Below are 16,531 nucleotides of genomic sequence, written 5' to 3' on the forward strand. Positions count from 1 at the left end.
CTAATTTATGCTGACTCTTTTGGCCCAGTAGGAAAAGCCTTGCTCTGCAGTGCTCTGACATTGGGCTGTTTCTCCATGCAGACGATGGCTGAGTTACAGCTCACTACAGAGGCAATCAGGGTCAGAACTGTCCAGTAGAAGTTGGGCCCAATTATCAGAGCAACAGCCTCCTTGACTTCAGAGCTGGGATCACATTCACCAAATCAAAGAGAGCACTTCACAAAGGACCTGTTTTTCTAACATGCTCAGTGAACTCCCTTTTGTATATTCAGGTGCACATCTTCCCTTCTCAGCTGCCTTGTGCAACAAAGAACCCGGGCACTTCCAAAGGCTGACAGAGGAGGAACATTCTCACTGTGACACTTGGTCCCTCCAACACTTTGATTCCTAGTTAAACTAAGCAATTCAGCCTGCATCCCATTCTTACGAGCCTTGGACATGGTCATGGCTGAGCTAGAACACTATTTTTTTCTGCCAGAGCAATGTATTAAGATCTATTTGTGACAGTAATATAGGTTGCATATAATTAAAAAGAAAATATTGCTTAAGGAAGAAGACTAGTTTATAAGTATTTGCACGCAAATTCTAACATTTGTAAGAAATAAAATTAATTGTGAAATATGAACACTTGCACCTAGTCACAGACAATAAGCATGAGAAAGGGAATGTAAAAAAGACCTTCCCAAGTCTTATAGTCACCTAGTTTGTAATCTCCCCTCCTGTTCCACCAGTGCATGATGGGAAATATGAAGTGTAATTATGGAGGCAAATACAGAATAAAGAGCACTTAATTTTATCCCGTGGTAACATAAGGTGCAGCTAACTTGCAGTGCAGGAACCTTACGCAAGTAGAAACTCTCTTTTATCCTGTTCTGAAAAAAATACTGACATGATGCCATCACAAAAATGATCAATGCCACTAAGCAGCACTATTGATTCAGTACTAATGAACATGACTGAGGTATTTTTCTTAAAAGTGTCGTTCAAAACAGTAAATTTAAGGAAATATTTTTAGATTAGTGTTTAATTTCAAGATATACAAGAAATACATGAATGGTATCAGAAGACAGGACACACTTAGGGGAATTAATTGAATTGTACATGTGCATCAACAGCACCAATTCCAGCTCCTGTTAAACAAAATGAAACAATGCAAAAGCCAATCCATTTTTTTTTCTGAAAATAAAAAAAAAAGAAATGAGGAGTAAGAAGGATCTTGTACCCTGTGAAATCATTGATGCTGATGATTATTATTATTATAATTGATTTAAATGGACAGTGGAAAAACCTGAAGAATTATAAAACCAGTATTTGTAGTGAAGGAACACATCAAATGAGCTGAAAAGCCTTTGACATGGGAAGATGCTACTTCTGCTGAGTTTTCAGAAGATTAGAGCATGCCAGTGGCCAAGAATGCAGATAATAATACTCCCTAGCAGGTGCCAGAAAGTTCAGCCTCCTCAGGGCAGGGAAGTCTGGACTCTGTGAAGAGCTGTGAGGACCAAAATTTGCTGTATAAACAGCAGCAGGCATAAATTCACAATTTTCTTTCTCGTCTTCAAGAATAAGCTACACTTAAAATTTTCTATATTGCAACATTTTTTAATTGATGCAAAAGCAAAAGTATTGCTTGCTGGTCAAACATCAATTTATTTTCATATGAAAGTGCAGCATGAATTTAAAACATAAACAATACTTATTTATTTGCAATGAACAGTTTAACTCAGATGCAATGATTTATTCATCAATCTTTTCATGTAAATTACATTAGCCACTAATATTTAATTAGTTTAGATAAAACTGCTTTTTAACGAGTTCTCATTTGCTCCATCATCTAGAACATTTTGTCAGATTAGACTTCCTCTTTTGAAAAGATCAGCATTTTCATAAAAGAATAGAAATTATGACATCTGAATCTTAAATTGATATCAGTTAAAACTAGGTTGTTGCAAGCCTAGTTTAAACTAAGCTCAGACGTTTGAGATGTGCTGAATTTTCAGAGCATCACTGAATCAATACATGTTCAAACTTTACTTAAACGGCAAGATTTCTGTAGAAGACACTTCCTACCATTCCAAATCCTGTCTTTAAGACCTAAGTGTAAATGAGGATCCTGTAACAAAAATGCTCTAGAAAACTGGTATTTCAGAGCTCTATGATTTACCTTAAGCAGCTAAAGAACTGTGCTACACGAGTCTGCGAGACAAGCAAATATTCCAGGACCGCACTGAGGTTACTAAAAACAAGTTGAAATGCTTTACTGGGCCATATATGGGGTCCTACTTGCTAATACACCTCCTTTGATCTTCATTTGTAGATAAAAACATGAAACAGGATGACAAGATTAACACAGCCAGAAGAGAGGCTTAGAAAAAGTGTGTGTGTGTGTGTTGTGGGAGGGGGAAGGCAATCCTGGAACACAGCCTGTCCTCTCTAACTGCCATCCAGAAGCACATATGAGGATATGAGGATGTCCAGCTCTTCAGAGCAACAAGAGCAATGGATGGGAGGCACCAGCAGAGGAAGAGAAGAATGGAATAGAAGAGAGAGGCAGGTCTTGAGTTTGTTAATCTTCCACAGCTTGCTTTACACTAGGCATCTGATGTAGGCAGAGCCTGAAACAACTCTGCAGAAAACATGTACTTTGCAATTAGATTTGGTACCTCTATTCTACATAAGAACTAAGAGGTATTTTAATTCCATTACAAATACAACAATTGTATCTTTGTTAAACGACTAAACTTCACCTCAAGTTAGAGTACCATAAAAAAAAAGGGGAACATATTGGGTGAGGTGCTTATTCTGTTTCCAGACACTTTACCCATAATGGGTGAGTGAAAGAGCTGCATTAGTTTAGAAGAAATGTTATTACTAATCAGTCTGCTCCTGATAATTACAGCAGAATGTGGCTCTGTTTTAACAACAACAAGGTAGATCACATTTTTTCCTTATAAAGGTGAAGTTCAAAATGTTTTGATAGACAGTAAAAGATTTTGATGTACTGTGTTGGAGCTTTACTCACACATGCAAGGAAAAATTAACACTGTTGACTATTATGGGAGAAAGAGAACTTGATATTTACTAAACCTGGCAGTTTTTTGTGTTGATGTCTCTCAGAAATTTACTAAAACTGGCAGTTTTCTTTTTGGTAATTGCCAGAAATATTGAAAGCCACACTGGCCCATGTACCCTCACAGCTGACTGCTCTTCTCCTATCTGGGAATGTACAACCCAAATCTTATAACTAAACACGGGAGAGAGGAACAGCAAAGACTACAGCACTATTAGGAGAATCTATTGACCGAACGGTGATGCACACTCGTTAAACCTGAAAGGCAATCTGTAAAATGAGTTTGTCATGAGGGTGGCACAGGTGGTCCAGACAGTCAGTGCTCCTCCAGGAGTGTTTACCTCGGAGAGCATCCACACCCGAGAGCGCTCCGTCCTCGCCGTCCGCATCCTTCGCGCCCGCAGGACCGGCCTCCGCGGCTCGGGCTGTGCCCCCCATCTCCTGCCGGGAGCCCCTCAGAGGGAAGGGCGGGAGGCTCCCGCGTACCTGAGACCCGCGGGGACCCGGTGCCCTGTGCGGGGCCTCCCCGCCCTTCCCCATCCCCGCCCGGCGGAGGAGCGCAGGTAGCGGTGTCCCGCAGCCGGGCGAGACGCACCAACCCTCCCCTCTCACCTCTCGTCTCCCCGCCCTGCCCGGGCGCGCTCATCGGGCGCGGAGGACGCGCATCATTTTAAACAGACACATTCCCCTTTCCTTCCCCGGCAGCGGGGCCCGCGGTCGGGCCCGCTCTGCCCCAGGTGACCCCGCTCGGCCGCCCCGTCCCGTCCCGGCGCTCACTCACCTCCGCCGCGGCGCGGCCCGGCCAGAGCAGGGCGAGCAGCAGCACCGGCGCCAGGCGGCCCGGGCAGCCCCCGCCGGCCATCCCCGCCTCGGCGCTGCCCGCGCGGCGTCCCGGGGCGCTCCGACTCTGCCCCCCGCCCGCCCTCCCGCGGGTTTTGGCCTGGGGGCTCCCACTCCGCACCCGCCTCGGCGCTCGCAGCGCCCCGGGGTGGGGTGGGGACAGGGGCCGGGGCCGGCCAGGGCGGGGCTACCCCCTCCTCCCCTCTGCTCTTCCCCCCCGGCGCCTCCTGCCTCGGGCACCGCTGGCAGCCGCCGTCTGTCCGTCCGTCCGTCCTCAGCGGGCATGGAGTGAGCGAGGTGTCGGGGGCTGTCCCGCCTGGGAGCTGAGGTGAGCGCGGCGGGAGGGCAGCGCCGGGCGGCGGCACCTGGCGCTCCTGGGGACGGGGCTGGGCAGCGGCTGAGGGGCAGCTCCGGCCCGGGACAGCTGGAGTGTCCCAGGACAGCTGGAGGTGTCCCGGGACAGCTGGAGGTGTCTCGGGGTTCGGGCTGGCTCCATCCTCCGCCGTGAGGGCGCAGGTGGCGGGCGCGGGGCTGCGCGGCGGGCGCTGGAGCGGGGATGGGGCCGGTGACCCGCCAGGGCCAGCCCCGGGCACAGCCCGAGCATGGGCACGGCTCGCCCGGAGCAGGGTCGGCTGCGAAGCCTCGGCGGGGAGAAGGGCTCGGAGAAGCGGGGGGGAGCGAGGCGGTGCCGGGAAAGGCCGGCGGCAGCCGGGCCCGCAGCGCCATCCCGCTGCCAGGGCGCTCCGGGACGGGATGGGACGGGAGTGTTTTCCTTTCGCCTACGCTTTCCTCTCCCTCAGGCGTTTTCTTAATGAGGCAGCGGAGATCAAGAAGTCCCAGAAGGGACAAAATGCTGCCCCACTGCATAAATGGAAATCAGCGAGAAGTATTTCTCTCTAGGCTTTCCACGTAGTTTAGCATGATATAAAGCTTTTGTGAATGGAATTGTGATTCGTAACGTGTTGGCAATGTGTGAAGTTTATCACATTTATGCTGTTGACATAAGATAACATCTCGGCAAATAAAGTGCTGTTCTAACACGGTGAAAACTTATACTGGCAGTTCCAGCCACAGCAACCTTACCTTGTCTGTAGCGTTCATGGATGCTGTTGAGGACATCCCATGTTACAGGTTTTATTAAGCACTAGAAGTGATACAGAAAAAACAACAATATAATATGTGTATAGAAATCTAGGACTACTCATGAAATACAAATCTAAGGGCTTTCATCAAAGCTAAAAGAGCATTAAGGGCTTTGTAAAACAGCTTCTCTTACAGGCACTGGAGTGGAGCTGGATCTCCTTTCAGTAGACAGTATTGTCAGCCTCCTATGAAATCTGCTGTGAAAGCTAGTTAGCAGAGGTTACTTTTCCCAAAAGTTTGGTACTACCAGTGAGAACACATCTCTGGAAGATGTTTGGTATCAAAGATCTTGTATATAGAACCATGTTAACAACTTGGCACAGAAATATCCAGCATCTGTGACAGCAAGCTGGTATAGGCAGCAAGGTATAGAGAGGAGAAAAAAAATCCTCTGTTTTCAAGCCAGATTGATGGTGACTATTTGGAGGAAATAGTATCTTCATGATAAAAACCACAAAATGACACATTTTGTCAGATTTCTAAACCTGTTGACTCTAACAGTGCTACATTTTTTACACAACAGTACTGTATTAAAGTAAAAAATGGTGTCTACAGTTGTTTATAAGCCATAAGCACTTATAAATTATATGCACCTAAATCTACCACTGGAATTTAACATTAGAAAAACTGGTGTTAGACAGAACCTAGCAGACAGTCATTTATACAAAAGTAAAACCAAAAGGTGCAAGGTTCTGTGAGACAATGAGGTCAGTGACTGCAGTGAAAGAGAGTGATCAGTCCTCAGAAATGATACCAATTTCGATGCAGAATGAACAGCACAACTGCCACTGAGTAAAGCAGGTAGTACTCAAAAGGAGAGCTCCTAAATACTAGGCCAAACAATTATAGGAAGAAACAGAAGAAAGCAGGCAGACCACTGTTAGGGGCAATAAATGAACTCACAGAGAATACTGACTGAATGAAATACTGCTGTAATAGATGCTGAGCCAATTCTCAAATGATGAAAACTCTGGAAATTTAAAAAAAAAAAAAAAGAAGCAAACTCAAAGCAAACATGGGAAAGTACTAACAAGGGAAAACATTTAAAAAGAATCCTCTTCAGTCCCAGAACCACCTGTTTCCCTGACCTTGAGCACTGGCTGCTGAGCACTGCGGCCCAGCTGCGTGGTAGTTGTGTGTGTTATAGTTAAGAAACAGCAAGTAATGTTGCATTATGAGATTGTCACAAAAAAGCATATATGCCTCTATGTGAATTTCTAGGACAGATACATGCCTTCAAAGTAACACTGAGCTGTAAAAAAGGTAAGATTCAGCTCCTGATGTTCTCTCTCCTTCTCATTGTTACCATAATTGACAGCATCCATCCAAAGATAGTCTATGAAACCTTGATGCACACAGTTGCTGATGCTGTTGTTGTCCACGATATCTTCAGAGAGCTACAAACTCAGACAGACAGTCAAAACAGCTGTCCAGGCAGCCTTAATATCAGTTGGGCCAAAATGTACCCCTGCAGCTGCCTGTAGAGGTACTTTACAAAAAAACCAACAAAACCACCAGTACGTGACTAGCGGAGGTCAACATTAGTACTAGACAGCAATTGAAAGCTGCAGGTCATTAAAGTTTGGCTTCTTCCACAGTAATTGATATTTAATTATTATAGCTTTGCTTTTGTTTTGTCAGTTCTCTATGGTAAAGTGTAAGGAATATTTTTGTGGGAAACATTACATACAGTTCTATGACTTCAATATAAAATGCAAAGTTTTACAGGGCACTGTAAATGAAAAAAATAGGGCTTAATGAAAAGGACGTAGAAAGTATGGAATATATCCATCGTGAATGAGGCAGAAGTCCTATGGAAAACAGCATATATGTTCATGTACTTAAAATTACTATCCTAATCATATGCATGAAGGAACCACATTAAAACTGAGCAGGCAACCTCAATTTTTGTTTCCTGACTTCTGAATCCTTGACTGTGCAACTTCAGCGGTCTTATTACATGTGATGTGGGTTTCTTTGGATGTCATGAGAATACAATTAGGACTACTCTAATTTTTTATATCAATAACTGTAGCTGTGTGTCTGCCTCAAACCATGTTCCATGTCCCATACTCTTATTTTATGAGAGTCTCTAAGAATAAAATTGTCTTGTTTCTTGATTCTTGTCTAGGAAGAAATATCTAGGTTATGTTATAGTGCCAGTTTTTCCCCCTCTATCTTTTGAGAATTTTATGAGCTGAGGTTTGGTGATACTTATATAAAGCCCATTCCTTTGGAGGTATTAAGTGTGCTACCCAGGGGGTATTTCATCTTCTTTTGAATTAGGTTAGTATTCTATTGAGGTAACTGTTGTGATTGCTTCAAAATATAAAACACAAGATCCATTTGACACATCAATCTAAATAACACTTTGTAGTCCTTATATTATTGCATTAACCACTGAACACTTCAACTTGTTTGGAAAATGATGGGGTTTAGATGGCCATGACAAAACAGCAAGCAGAGGGGTGCAAGTCTTCCTCTCATGCATTAAGTATTATTTCAAACTGTCAGTGGGTTGGATCAAAATGGATTTTAATTTGAAAATGAAGTTTCACTACTAATACAAAGCAAACATACCAAATATAATTTTCTTAATTTTCAGAAGCTGTTTGGAATTAAGTAATGAGATGGATAGTGGGCAACAGGAACACATTTCTGCAAAGTCTAACACTTTATGACTGGCTTGGATTTTCCACTTGAGGCAATCTATCCCTGCAGTATTATATTGCATCACAATTTTGCTTATATTGTTTGTATGATTAATGTAAAAAATCAGTGAGGTAGGAATGCTATTGGAGTATTATTTTATTATTAGGGATGTTGTTATTTTTTCCTTTTCTTACAGATGGGGAACTGGGGCAGAGAAAGAGACTAAGAATTTGGCAGATGAATGGGGTACTGTACAATACATGTAGGGTATGATCTTGCAGCATGGGTTGGCTGCCTTTAGGCTATTTATTCATCAGTCAGTGCACAGTAGCTTGCAAAGTCTCTTCTTCGTACTGTGGGATTTGGATATACTGTCCATACACATAGAAGTCAATATTATTTAGAGATTAGTTCTGGTTAGAAAGATGCCACACTATCCAAATAGTAGAAAGCAAAACAGTGATGTTTCAGGAACTGTACACTCATTTGTTTAACAAAGCAAACACAGCTACTGGTTGAACAGCTATCAGAGAGCAGCCAGTTTGCTGCAGTTCACATCCTTGCTCCTTTCTCAGGAACTGATTGTCTTTGCTCCCTCAGGAGACTTCTCCAAAGGAAGCAAACCCCTGTCTACTCACTCCAGTCAGTGCTCAGTCTCCTCAAAATCGCCTCCCTATATTTGGAAGTCTAGAGCATCGAAAAATAGAAGCCTGTAACAATCTGTGCTAACAGAGGAGAAGCCCAGCCTCTTAAACCCTCAGTTTGAAATGACCAGTGTGAATAATTTGCCAGATGTGCCTTATTACAAAGGATTAAGGCTTTTTGCTTATTTGGGGGATATAAAGATTTGCACAAGCCGGCCATTTCTCTGGGTTTGTGAAGCCTGAGCTTACAAAAAGCTTGGAGCAGCATGTTTGCACATCAAACAGCATATATGCTGCTGACCTAAACCATAGGTCACAGGTGCACTGTGTAGTTAATTTATGTGTGCAAAATTTGACTCTGTGGGACCGTAGAGGCCACTGGTCAGTTCTGCACATAGGGCTTCCAGCTTCCTGGCAAAAGCTGTGGAAAAAAATGTTCTAAAAATAAAGCTAAAAACCTCTAGGTAATTTTTCCAATGATTGTCATCTGTCCATGCATACGGGTAGAACTCTTGAGCTGGAAATGCACATAGCTTATTTTGCATTCAGAATAGTCCTACCTTGCTCAGATGCTCACACAGACTGGTCCAGCCCAGTTTGCAAATGATACTGCTGCTAAGTCTGGTCTTGAAACTACAGCAAATATTTTCTTGATTCCTTTTTTTGATAGTTCATTAAGTTTTTTACTGTAGATAGATGTTGCATCTTTTGTTTTAATGCCTTTAACTAAAATGGTGGCTATGGCAGCTTTTTAAGAAATAATGATGTAAGATGCTCTTCGTTCATTATTTTAAATACCGAATGAAGACTATCTCTGTTGTAGGCTGAAATCTTGTACCCTTTTTTATGTTGATCTGTAATTTTATATATAGTCCCCTTGAAATAATTGGATTGCTGATAAAATAAAATGCATCCTGAATAGGAATAACATAATGTAATGCCAACATTGAGATGTGCGGTGTGACACATATAAATGATTAAGGCTTATTTTAGGTTATCCAGTAATTATTCATGTTTGTACTTTGGATGTATATTTTAATATAAACAGGTTCAGAGTGGAAAACAACACCAGGATGGAATAGTGTTTATAGACCATCCACAAACAGAAGGAAAGAGAAGACCTGCCATTTAAAGACCAAAAAAAAGTGCTGCATATACAGTTCCTCAATCAGCGTGAATGGCATTAACAAAGGATTCATTTGAACGGATTAAGTGGCTTATTACAGCTGCCTGGTGAGTTTTACAGATCACTAAATTTTTTAACCAGATTCTCTGAGTTATATTCTTAGCTATCAATTTAACAGTAATAACAAATCAGAAGTTAAATCATTTGTAGCCTGTCATAAATTTGATAAGCCTAGATGATAATTTATTGTATTCGAGTTTGGTTGCTGGCCTGTAAATTTATACCATTTAAATTTTAGGCTTTACACTTTTTAAATAGTAGGAAACAGGAACTATAATTTTGAGTCTGTTTCAAGAGGAAAGAGATTCCTACATTCTAGTAATGAACACGTTTGGAGGGGAAAAAGTAATGACCAACTTAAACCTATAGGCCTGTCCCAAAATAGACAGTCTGTTGTGTTAATATGCTTGACCTCACTCCAGTGTCTTTTTCACATTTATTTGGGTTGTACAAAACCAGGCTACTTGTTATTCAGGTGTTCCCCAATGTAGCAGCCTTCTATCCCAGTCATCTCTCCAAGGTTGCTCTTCTTGCCTTTTTTCTTCATTATTTGTAACTGGCTTACCTCTAACAGTCTTTGCTGATTCGAGTACATAGTAGGAAACATCTGCCTGGCTTCAGGAGGCAGGGATTTTGAAATGACAAAGAATCTGGCAAACACATACCTGCCATATATGACTGGAAAAAGGGAGACTGTAGTACTTTATATCAAGAAGAGCATCATCAGATTTCTATTTCACATGTGTGAGGGCTTCATGAGAACTTGGTGTCTTTTAAAATGAAAAATAACTCACCTCTGGCCAACTTTGATATGGGAAAAAGTGTTTACAGAGACTGTCTGCAAGTCAGGAAGGTGAGGAGCAAAAATGGGCTTAATTTGGTAACAATCACAGAACAAACCAATGCTATTATCTGCTACCTGGCTGAAGTGTTCCTGTGGAGTTAAATCCTTTCTACACAAACTTACTTCATGCATTAAAGGATGAACGACTGGCATGCACAAGACATTTACTGCTGTAGCTGATCATCTGGCAGTCTTACATTGTTTAATTGGTTCTTTGTTTCTTATTTAGCAAGAGACAGTGTGAGCTTCTCTCTTCAGTTACTACTAATTGTTTGCATAAATAATTTGTTTCAGTAAAATCTGTGTATTTGAAAACAAGTAGCAGGCAACATAAATGTAAAAAGTATATAGAGTAAATGTACATAAATGGCTAAAATACGTAAAAATTTTCAGTATTGAATTTATCGGTATATCTCAGTGCATATACAAGTTATATTACTTCCAGTTTGAATCTATAAATAATTAATAATCAAGGAGAGTAATCAGTTTGCTGGCACAGTTCTCAGTTCTCCAAAGAGCTGACCATATGGCTAACAAAGACAAACTAGAAGTTGATCTCAATAGGACTTCAGGAATTTTCTAAGTGCCTATGTGTTTGCCAAGTCGAAGTAATTTTGAAATTGACTTCACTGCAGCCTGCAGTGAATATAATATTATAATACACAGCAGTCTACATGTTATGGCTGTATCTAATTTATCTTTTCGTATAATGATTAAGCACCTTAGTTCTCATTAAAAATAATATTACTGTTAATACTAATTAAAAATAATACTTATTTCCTGTATTGCTGCAGAAATTTTGGGCTACCTTTTGATTTTAGTGTATTCTCTCCCTATTTTTTATTATATTTTCTCTCTCTCTTTTTTTTTTTTAATTGCAGAAACTATTTCAGCTCTATAATCCATCACTAGCAATGGTTGGCAGCGAGCTGGGCTTCCCCAGCAGCTGCTCTGGAATCATATTTTGAGCGAGGCTTTGCTCTCTACCTTCTCTTGTGTTCTCTCTCCTAGCAAAAGAAAACAGTACCAGCAAACTCATTTTGGGGCAGATGCAGATCATCTCCATCTCTGCTCAGTCTTCATCTTATGGTGTCCATGGAGAAATCTGTCTGGAATGGTTCCTCTCTCACCCTGTAATTATGGGGTTAGAAAGAGGTTACAAGAGGGAGTTACAAGGACTTTTACACAGCCTTATTCATTCTGTCTGTCCTCAATCTCACAAATATATATACCATGTGCTGACCATACCTTATAAAAATACTATATAATCACCCCAAACAGGACTTTCTAGAGGCTGAATTTTTGTGAAGGTTTGATGCTGCAAGTTTAGTTTTAAGTTTGTTTTCTTCTTCTTTTAAATCAGGTGGCTGCTGATTGTTTTTGCAGTACAAGAAATCGCTGGGGTAAGTGCCATTGATGTTTATTTCAGACAGGTGAGAGGTAGGATGGTGCAGTTCAGACAAGTAACACTTTATACACCCAAATGACCTGTAGTTCTCTGGGAAAACTGTAATTTTTCTTTCGGTATTTCTGCAGTTCTAACTTCCCTTTCTGTGCCTGTTGCTCAGCTTAACTATTTTGTAATTTTCTCCTCTGGATTCTCCTAGATTCTAATTCTGGAATCTTTAGATGCTTTTGGAAAGCTGCATGTATAAAAACCCCTCTTGTGCACTGTCTGTCTCCTTCCTCATAAAGTCTCTTTGATGGCTCTGCATTATGGCATATGTCTCTCTAGCTTTGAAGCTCTGCTGTGTATGTTAGCCTAGATCTTAAACTGGCTTCCCTGGTCATTCCCATCTCTTTGAAGCCAAAAATTCACATACAATATATTTATTTTTCCTCTCTGTACTGATCTTCATATTAACCTTATGTTTGTAATGCTGTCACTGAAATTTCTTTCAAGTCCATCCTATTTAACTCTTTCAAATATTTTAAAGCGCCTTTTTAAATTTTTTTTTTATTCCCAAAGTCATCCCTTTTTAGTTGAACTGTTGAAAGTGGAAATATTTTTAAAAAATAAACGTGTTTAATTAGAACAAAGGGTAACAACTTACATGTTATGGGAAACTTGCATTCCATTGACATTCCAGGAGAGGCAAGTTTTTAATAACTAGGTGAGAGACTAGTGTGGAGTAGATTAGTAACTTCATGGGAAATCCAGTGTGTGAAAGAGTAGTCTGTGAGAGAGACCATCATACCCTCTTGTTCTGAGGTTTGGGAGTTCCAGATATTCTAAAAATGTTTTAGATAGAAAGAACAGAATTTTTCCTCCTTATCTAATATTTGTCAGTGTTTTCTCCTTGAAATGTTGAAGTATGAACTTATAGTGTTCTGTCGGGTATTAAAACAAGTAACAAAACAATGTTGAGCTTGATAATAATGAAAATCCACACTGAGCAAATATTTTTGTTATCACTATTTATTTGTTTACCTACATTATTCTTAAGTCTTTTAACCCTTGTTATCCTTTTTGAAAACTCTTTGATAATTTACACAGTTTGCTGAAAAAATAATGTCATTTAGTGAACATTCCAACCATCTATGTGAGCTTATAAGTGCATATGGTGTGTGTAATTGGTATGTGTTTGTTACTACATTTTGGGAAATAGAAAAGAATTATGAAATGGTGTTCACTTACCGCACAATAAATCTATTGAATTTACATTTTATCGTGTCTTAGTTTATCCTTGAATATGCTTTCTTTCCTCATTGCAATCTGATGAAACAAAGTAAGCACATCTTTGCTATTAAGAGGACAATGACAGACACTTTTAATAAAAGAAATAAGTAATTTAATAGTAGGGGATGCATAATTACACCATGCACATACTTCTTGTTTCATTTAATAGACAATAATTAAATACGAGGCTTTATTGCTGAGTGAGCTTCTTGCTCCTTCAGCTTGTTTTGCCTTTTATAATTTCTTTGTAGTCAAACAAACTCTGGACATAATGTGATGGGTTACAAATTTCACATTATTACAAATTAAATTCTAACTCTCAAAATTTCTTTCTAGGTGCCCTGTCACCTAAGTTGTATTTGGTTGTAATATTTAGCTTTATGTAATATAACTAATAGTTAATTTCTTTCAGCTTCTACAGCAACAGTAATAAGCTTTTACTTATTGCTTCTACCTTGCCAGCATGTTTATGCTGATGAGAGATCTAAGAAAGTCAGGAGGATTTTAAATATAGTATTGATGTGTGCATTCTGTTAAGGAAGCATTAGATAAGTTTCATATGTGTCAAGCTGAAGATCTACACAATATTCAGATGTTTGCTGCTATGCGAAGTTTCTACATCAGAAGGAAATTGCCCTGTGAGTACGCAAGGATAGCCAAATTTTTTGTCTTGAAAATCATCTAATTAGCTAATATGTCCAGTTGACAATATTTGATGAAGTGATTGTTTTCTGTTGTGTATTGATAAATCCATAAACTTTTAATTTTTAGGGAGGATATGCATATATTGACCCATGTGGGGGACAGGATTGTTCAGTTTGTCGGTGCTTTCCAGAAAAAGGATCAAGGGTAAGTGATGATTAGGGCTAATGATAGTTACTGTTTTAAATACCATTCATTTTGTGCACATTGCTGTTCTTGAAAATCAACATAGTTGACATAAATCAATATTCAGACATAGACACATCTGACTAATCAATATTCAGACATAGACACATCTGACTATAGCAAACTAGCATAATTCTCTGAATGGTATGAAGTACAGCTATCATCAAAGAAAGTAAATGTTGTAAAGAAGTTTGTTTGTAATAATCATGATATCTTTTTATTCAGTTAAGGACTCTTTGAGATCAATCTAGTACTTAGACAGATGTAATTCCTAATATATGTTGTTTAGAAATCTATGCTTGTTTTCTACTAAGAGGTTGGTTAAAAGAGAATGTCTGTGCCATTCACTAGTTTTATGAGAACTTAGTTATTTCTTGTTTGGGCTAGGTGACTGGAAAAGCTTGCAGACTTTTTATTTTACTCACTTAATATACTAAGTATAAAAAAATCCAAACTGTCTTTGTTTTCTAAAGAATTATAAAACATTGAATGAAGCCAAGGCATTTTTATATTATACACTAAAATTAGTAACTGTGCGTGCTTCTGATTGTTAACTGAAATATGGTCCAGTGATGACTAGTTAATCTTGGCTGTTCTTTCTCAAAATACACATCTATATAGTGATAGCAAAAAATTTAAACATTTTATGAGGAAAAAACATATATATACATGTCCTGATCAGTGATCAACTGATCAAAATTGTCAGTGATGGAAATTGTTTTCTATCAAAGTACTAATGTTTAAGTTTAGGTTTAGAAAGCTTGAACATGGTGGATCAATTTTAGAAGAGCTGCACATCCCATTCGTTTGTTGGCAACCTGCGTGGCCAGAAAAGCAAGACACACCTTTTCCTTCCTGTGCTTCTGCTGTTGGCTGCACACTTTGCTGTGTCATGATCACTGCCCTGGTGTCCTTGGATCCTATCCTAATCCTCCAGGATTATGTCTATATGAAAGTCCCCCATACGGTAGGATTTTAATAATAGAGGCCTAGGGTGGGTATATCTCTGTAACATTGTGTTAACAAAAGGGCATCCCAGGAAAAGTATTTTGACTACTGCCGTTGCAGTGTCTCTCAGCACTGCTGTATAGACTATTCTGGATACCAAAAACCTCATCTGAAGTGCCATTAAAAAACAACTGACTTTGAAATTAGATGCAATTGCTTGATTCTGGTTCTCTCTCCGGAGCCTGGACGTTCTGAATTACATGCCCATAATGAATCAATAATAAATACTCCCTGCAGTCATTGTGGCTCTTTCCTAAGCTGTCCTCCCCATCACAGGTAAACTGGAATATGATTCATGCATTTGCAGTTAGTTTTCTAAATAATTCCAAGGATCTGGACCTTAGTGCCAAATAGAATTCTAATAAACATTTCAAAATAAACTCAATGTCATTATACAAATATAAGTTTCAGAATTGTACCCTTTTCTGAAACAGCTCTGAAATAATGTTGTACATGTACACTGCTTGGTAATGGATAAAGCCTCTGCAATGTAATAAGAATTTATATTGTACGCAATAATTTCTATTAATCAATACGCAAGAAACAGAAGTACTTTTCAGACCCTACATGAAATATGGCTTAACTAAACACCACTTCAGATAGATTGTTGCACATATGCTAATCTATGGTGATGAACAATTTTCTATAGGATTACATAAGTTTTTTTCAGCATACAATTCTTTTGATTTCTAAACTTTGCTGTGTTCTACCTTTACACTCTGACACAGTAATTTTGCTTTCCTAGCTTTTGTGGAGACTACCCAATACAAAATAAAAGATTTTTTTTATCTTATTGTTAGCTTCCTAGAATGTAAAACATCTCCTTTATCTCCTTTTCTGTCTGAATCCTGCTCCCAGGCTGGCTCCTTCAAGTTTTGCACCTTCCTCAATCCTGTCTTCAAAGTGTAAGAAATAAATGATCAATGAAAACCTCTGACATTGTACAGCATACAAGCCTAAAATTTCGGAACTTTTGGAATTAAGACTTTGCCTTCTAGTTGCCCATTTAAAAATATTTTAAATTTCAACACCAAAAGCCTCCTTCATTGTAAGTGGACAAGATAATTGAGATTTTAGCTAGAGAAAGGATGACCATGGGAGTAAGAAAAGGAAACTGCCATGGCCATACTTCAATGTATCGAAATTGGGCAAGTTGGAAGAAAAGTAGAAGCAAGTAGCTGAACTTCCACTTAATATTTATATAAACCCAGTATAATTATGCATCAGTTGCTCTGTTGGTTTTTGCGAGAGTTTGTGTACCTGTCATTTTTTCATTCTCTCAACTGAGATAACTGTGCTATAAACAGATTTGCACTCCTATTCATTAGCAAGAAATCACTATCTGAAAACATTCTATTCACTACTGCTAGTAGTATATCATTACAGTTGTCCACATCACAATGAAATTTTGATTTCTGTTTTACTGGGATTACAGTCTTGTTGGAGTTACTTTTACATTATACTATTTATCTTTTGATCTCATGTCACAACTCAAAAGGACTCTTTCTTCCATAGGACACCATTAAAATCTATTACTAAATTGCTTTGTGCATACTGTGTGCTATTATATCTATTC

The 16,531-nt window shown here is 39.4% G+C and overlaps 2 protein-coding genes across 4 annotated transcripts in view; one reads left to right on the forward strand and one right to left on the reverse strand.

Annotated features, from left to right (window-relative positions):
• COL4A3 (collagen type IV alpha 3 chain) overlaps positions 1-3,932 on the reverse strand; it is a 58,940-nt gene extending 55,008 nt beyond the window's left edge. Inside the window, exon 1 of the mRNA XM_027686068.1 lies at positions 3,852-3,932. Within this exon, the coding sequence (XP_027541869.1) occupies positions 3,852-3,932 (81 nt within the window). The remainder of the gene's footprint in view (positions 1-3,851) is intronic.
• Positions 3,933-4,078: 146 nt separating this feature from the next.
• COL4A4 (collagen type IV alpha 4 chain) overlaps positions 4,079-16,531 on the forward strand; it is a 68,830-nt gene continuing 56,377 nt past the window's right edge. For all 3 annotated transcript variants that reach the window (XM_027686063.1, XM_027686064.1, XM_027686065.1), the window contains exons 1-4: positions 4,079-4,238; positions 9,398-9,582; positions 11,743-11,782; positions 13,831-13,908. In XM_027686063.1, the coding sequence (XP_027541864.1) occupies positions 9,527-9,582; positions 11,743-11,782; positions 13,831-13,908 (174 nt within the window). In that variant the 5' untranslated portion in view covers positions 4,079-4,238; positions 9,398-9,526. The remainder of the gene's footprint in view (positions 4,239-9,397; positions 9,583-11,742; positions 11,783-13,830; positions 13,909-16,531) is intronic.

The sequence above is a fragment of the Neopelma chrysocephalum genome, unplaced genomic scaffold (genome assembly GCF_003984885.1).
Source record: "Neopelma chrysocephalum unplaced genomic scaffold, ASM398488v2 Primary Assembly neopelma1_70, whole genome shotgun sequence".
In the NCBI taxonomy this organism is placed as follows: Eukaryota; Metazoa; Chordata; class Aves; order Passeriformes; family Pipridae; genus Neopelma; species Neopelma chrysocephalum.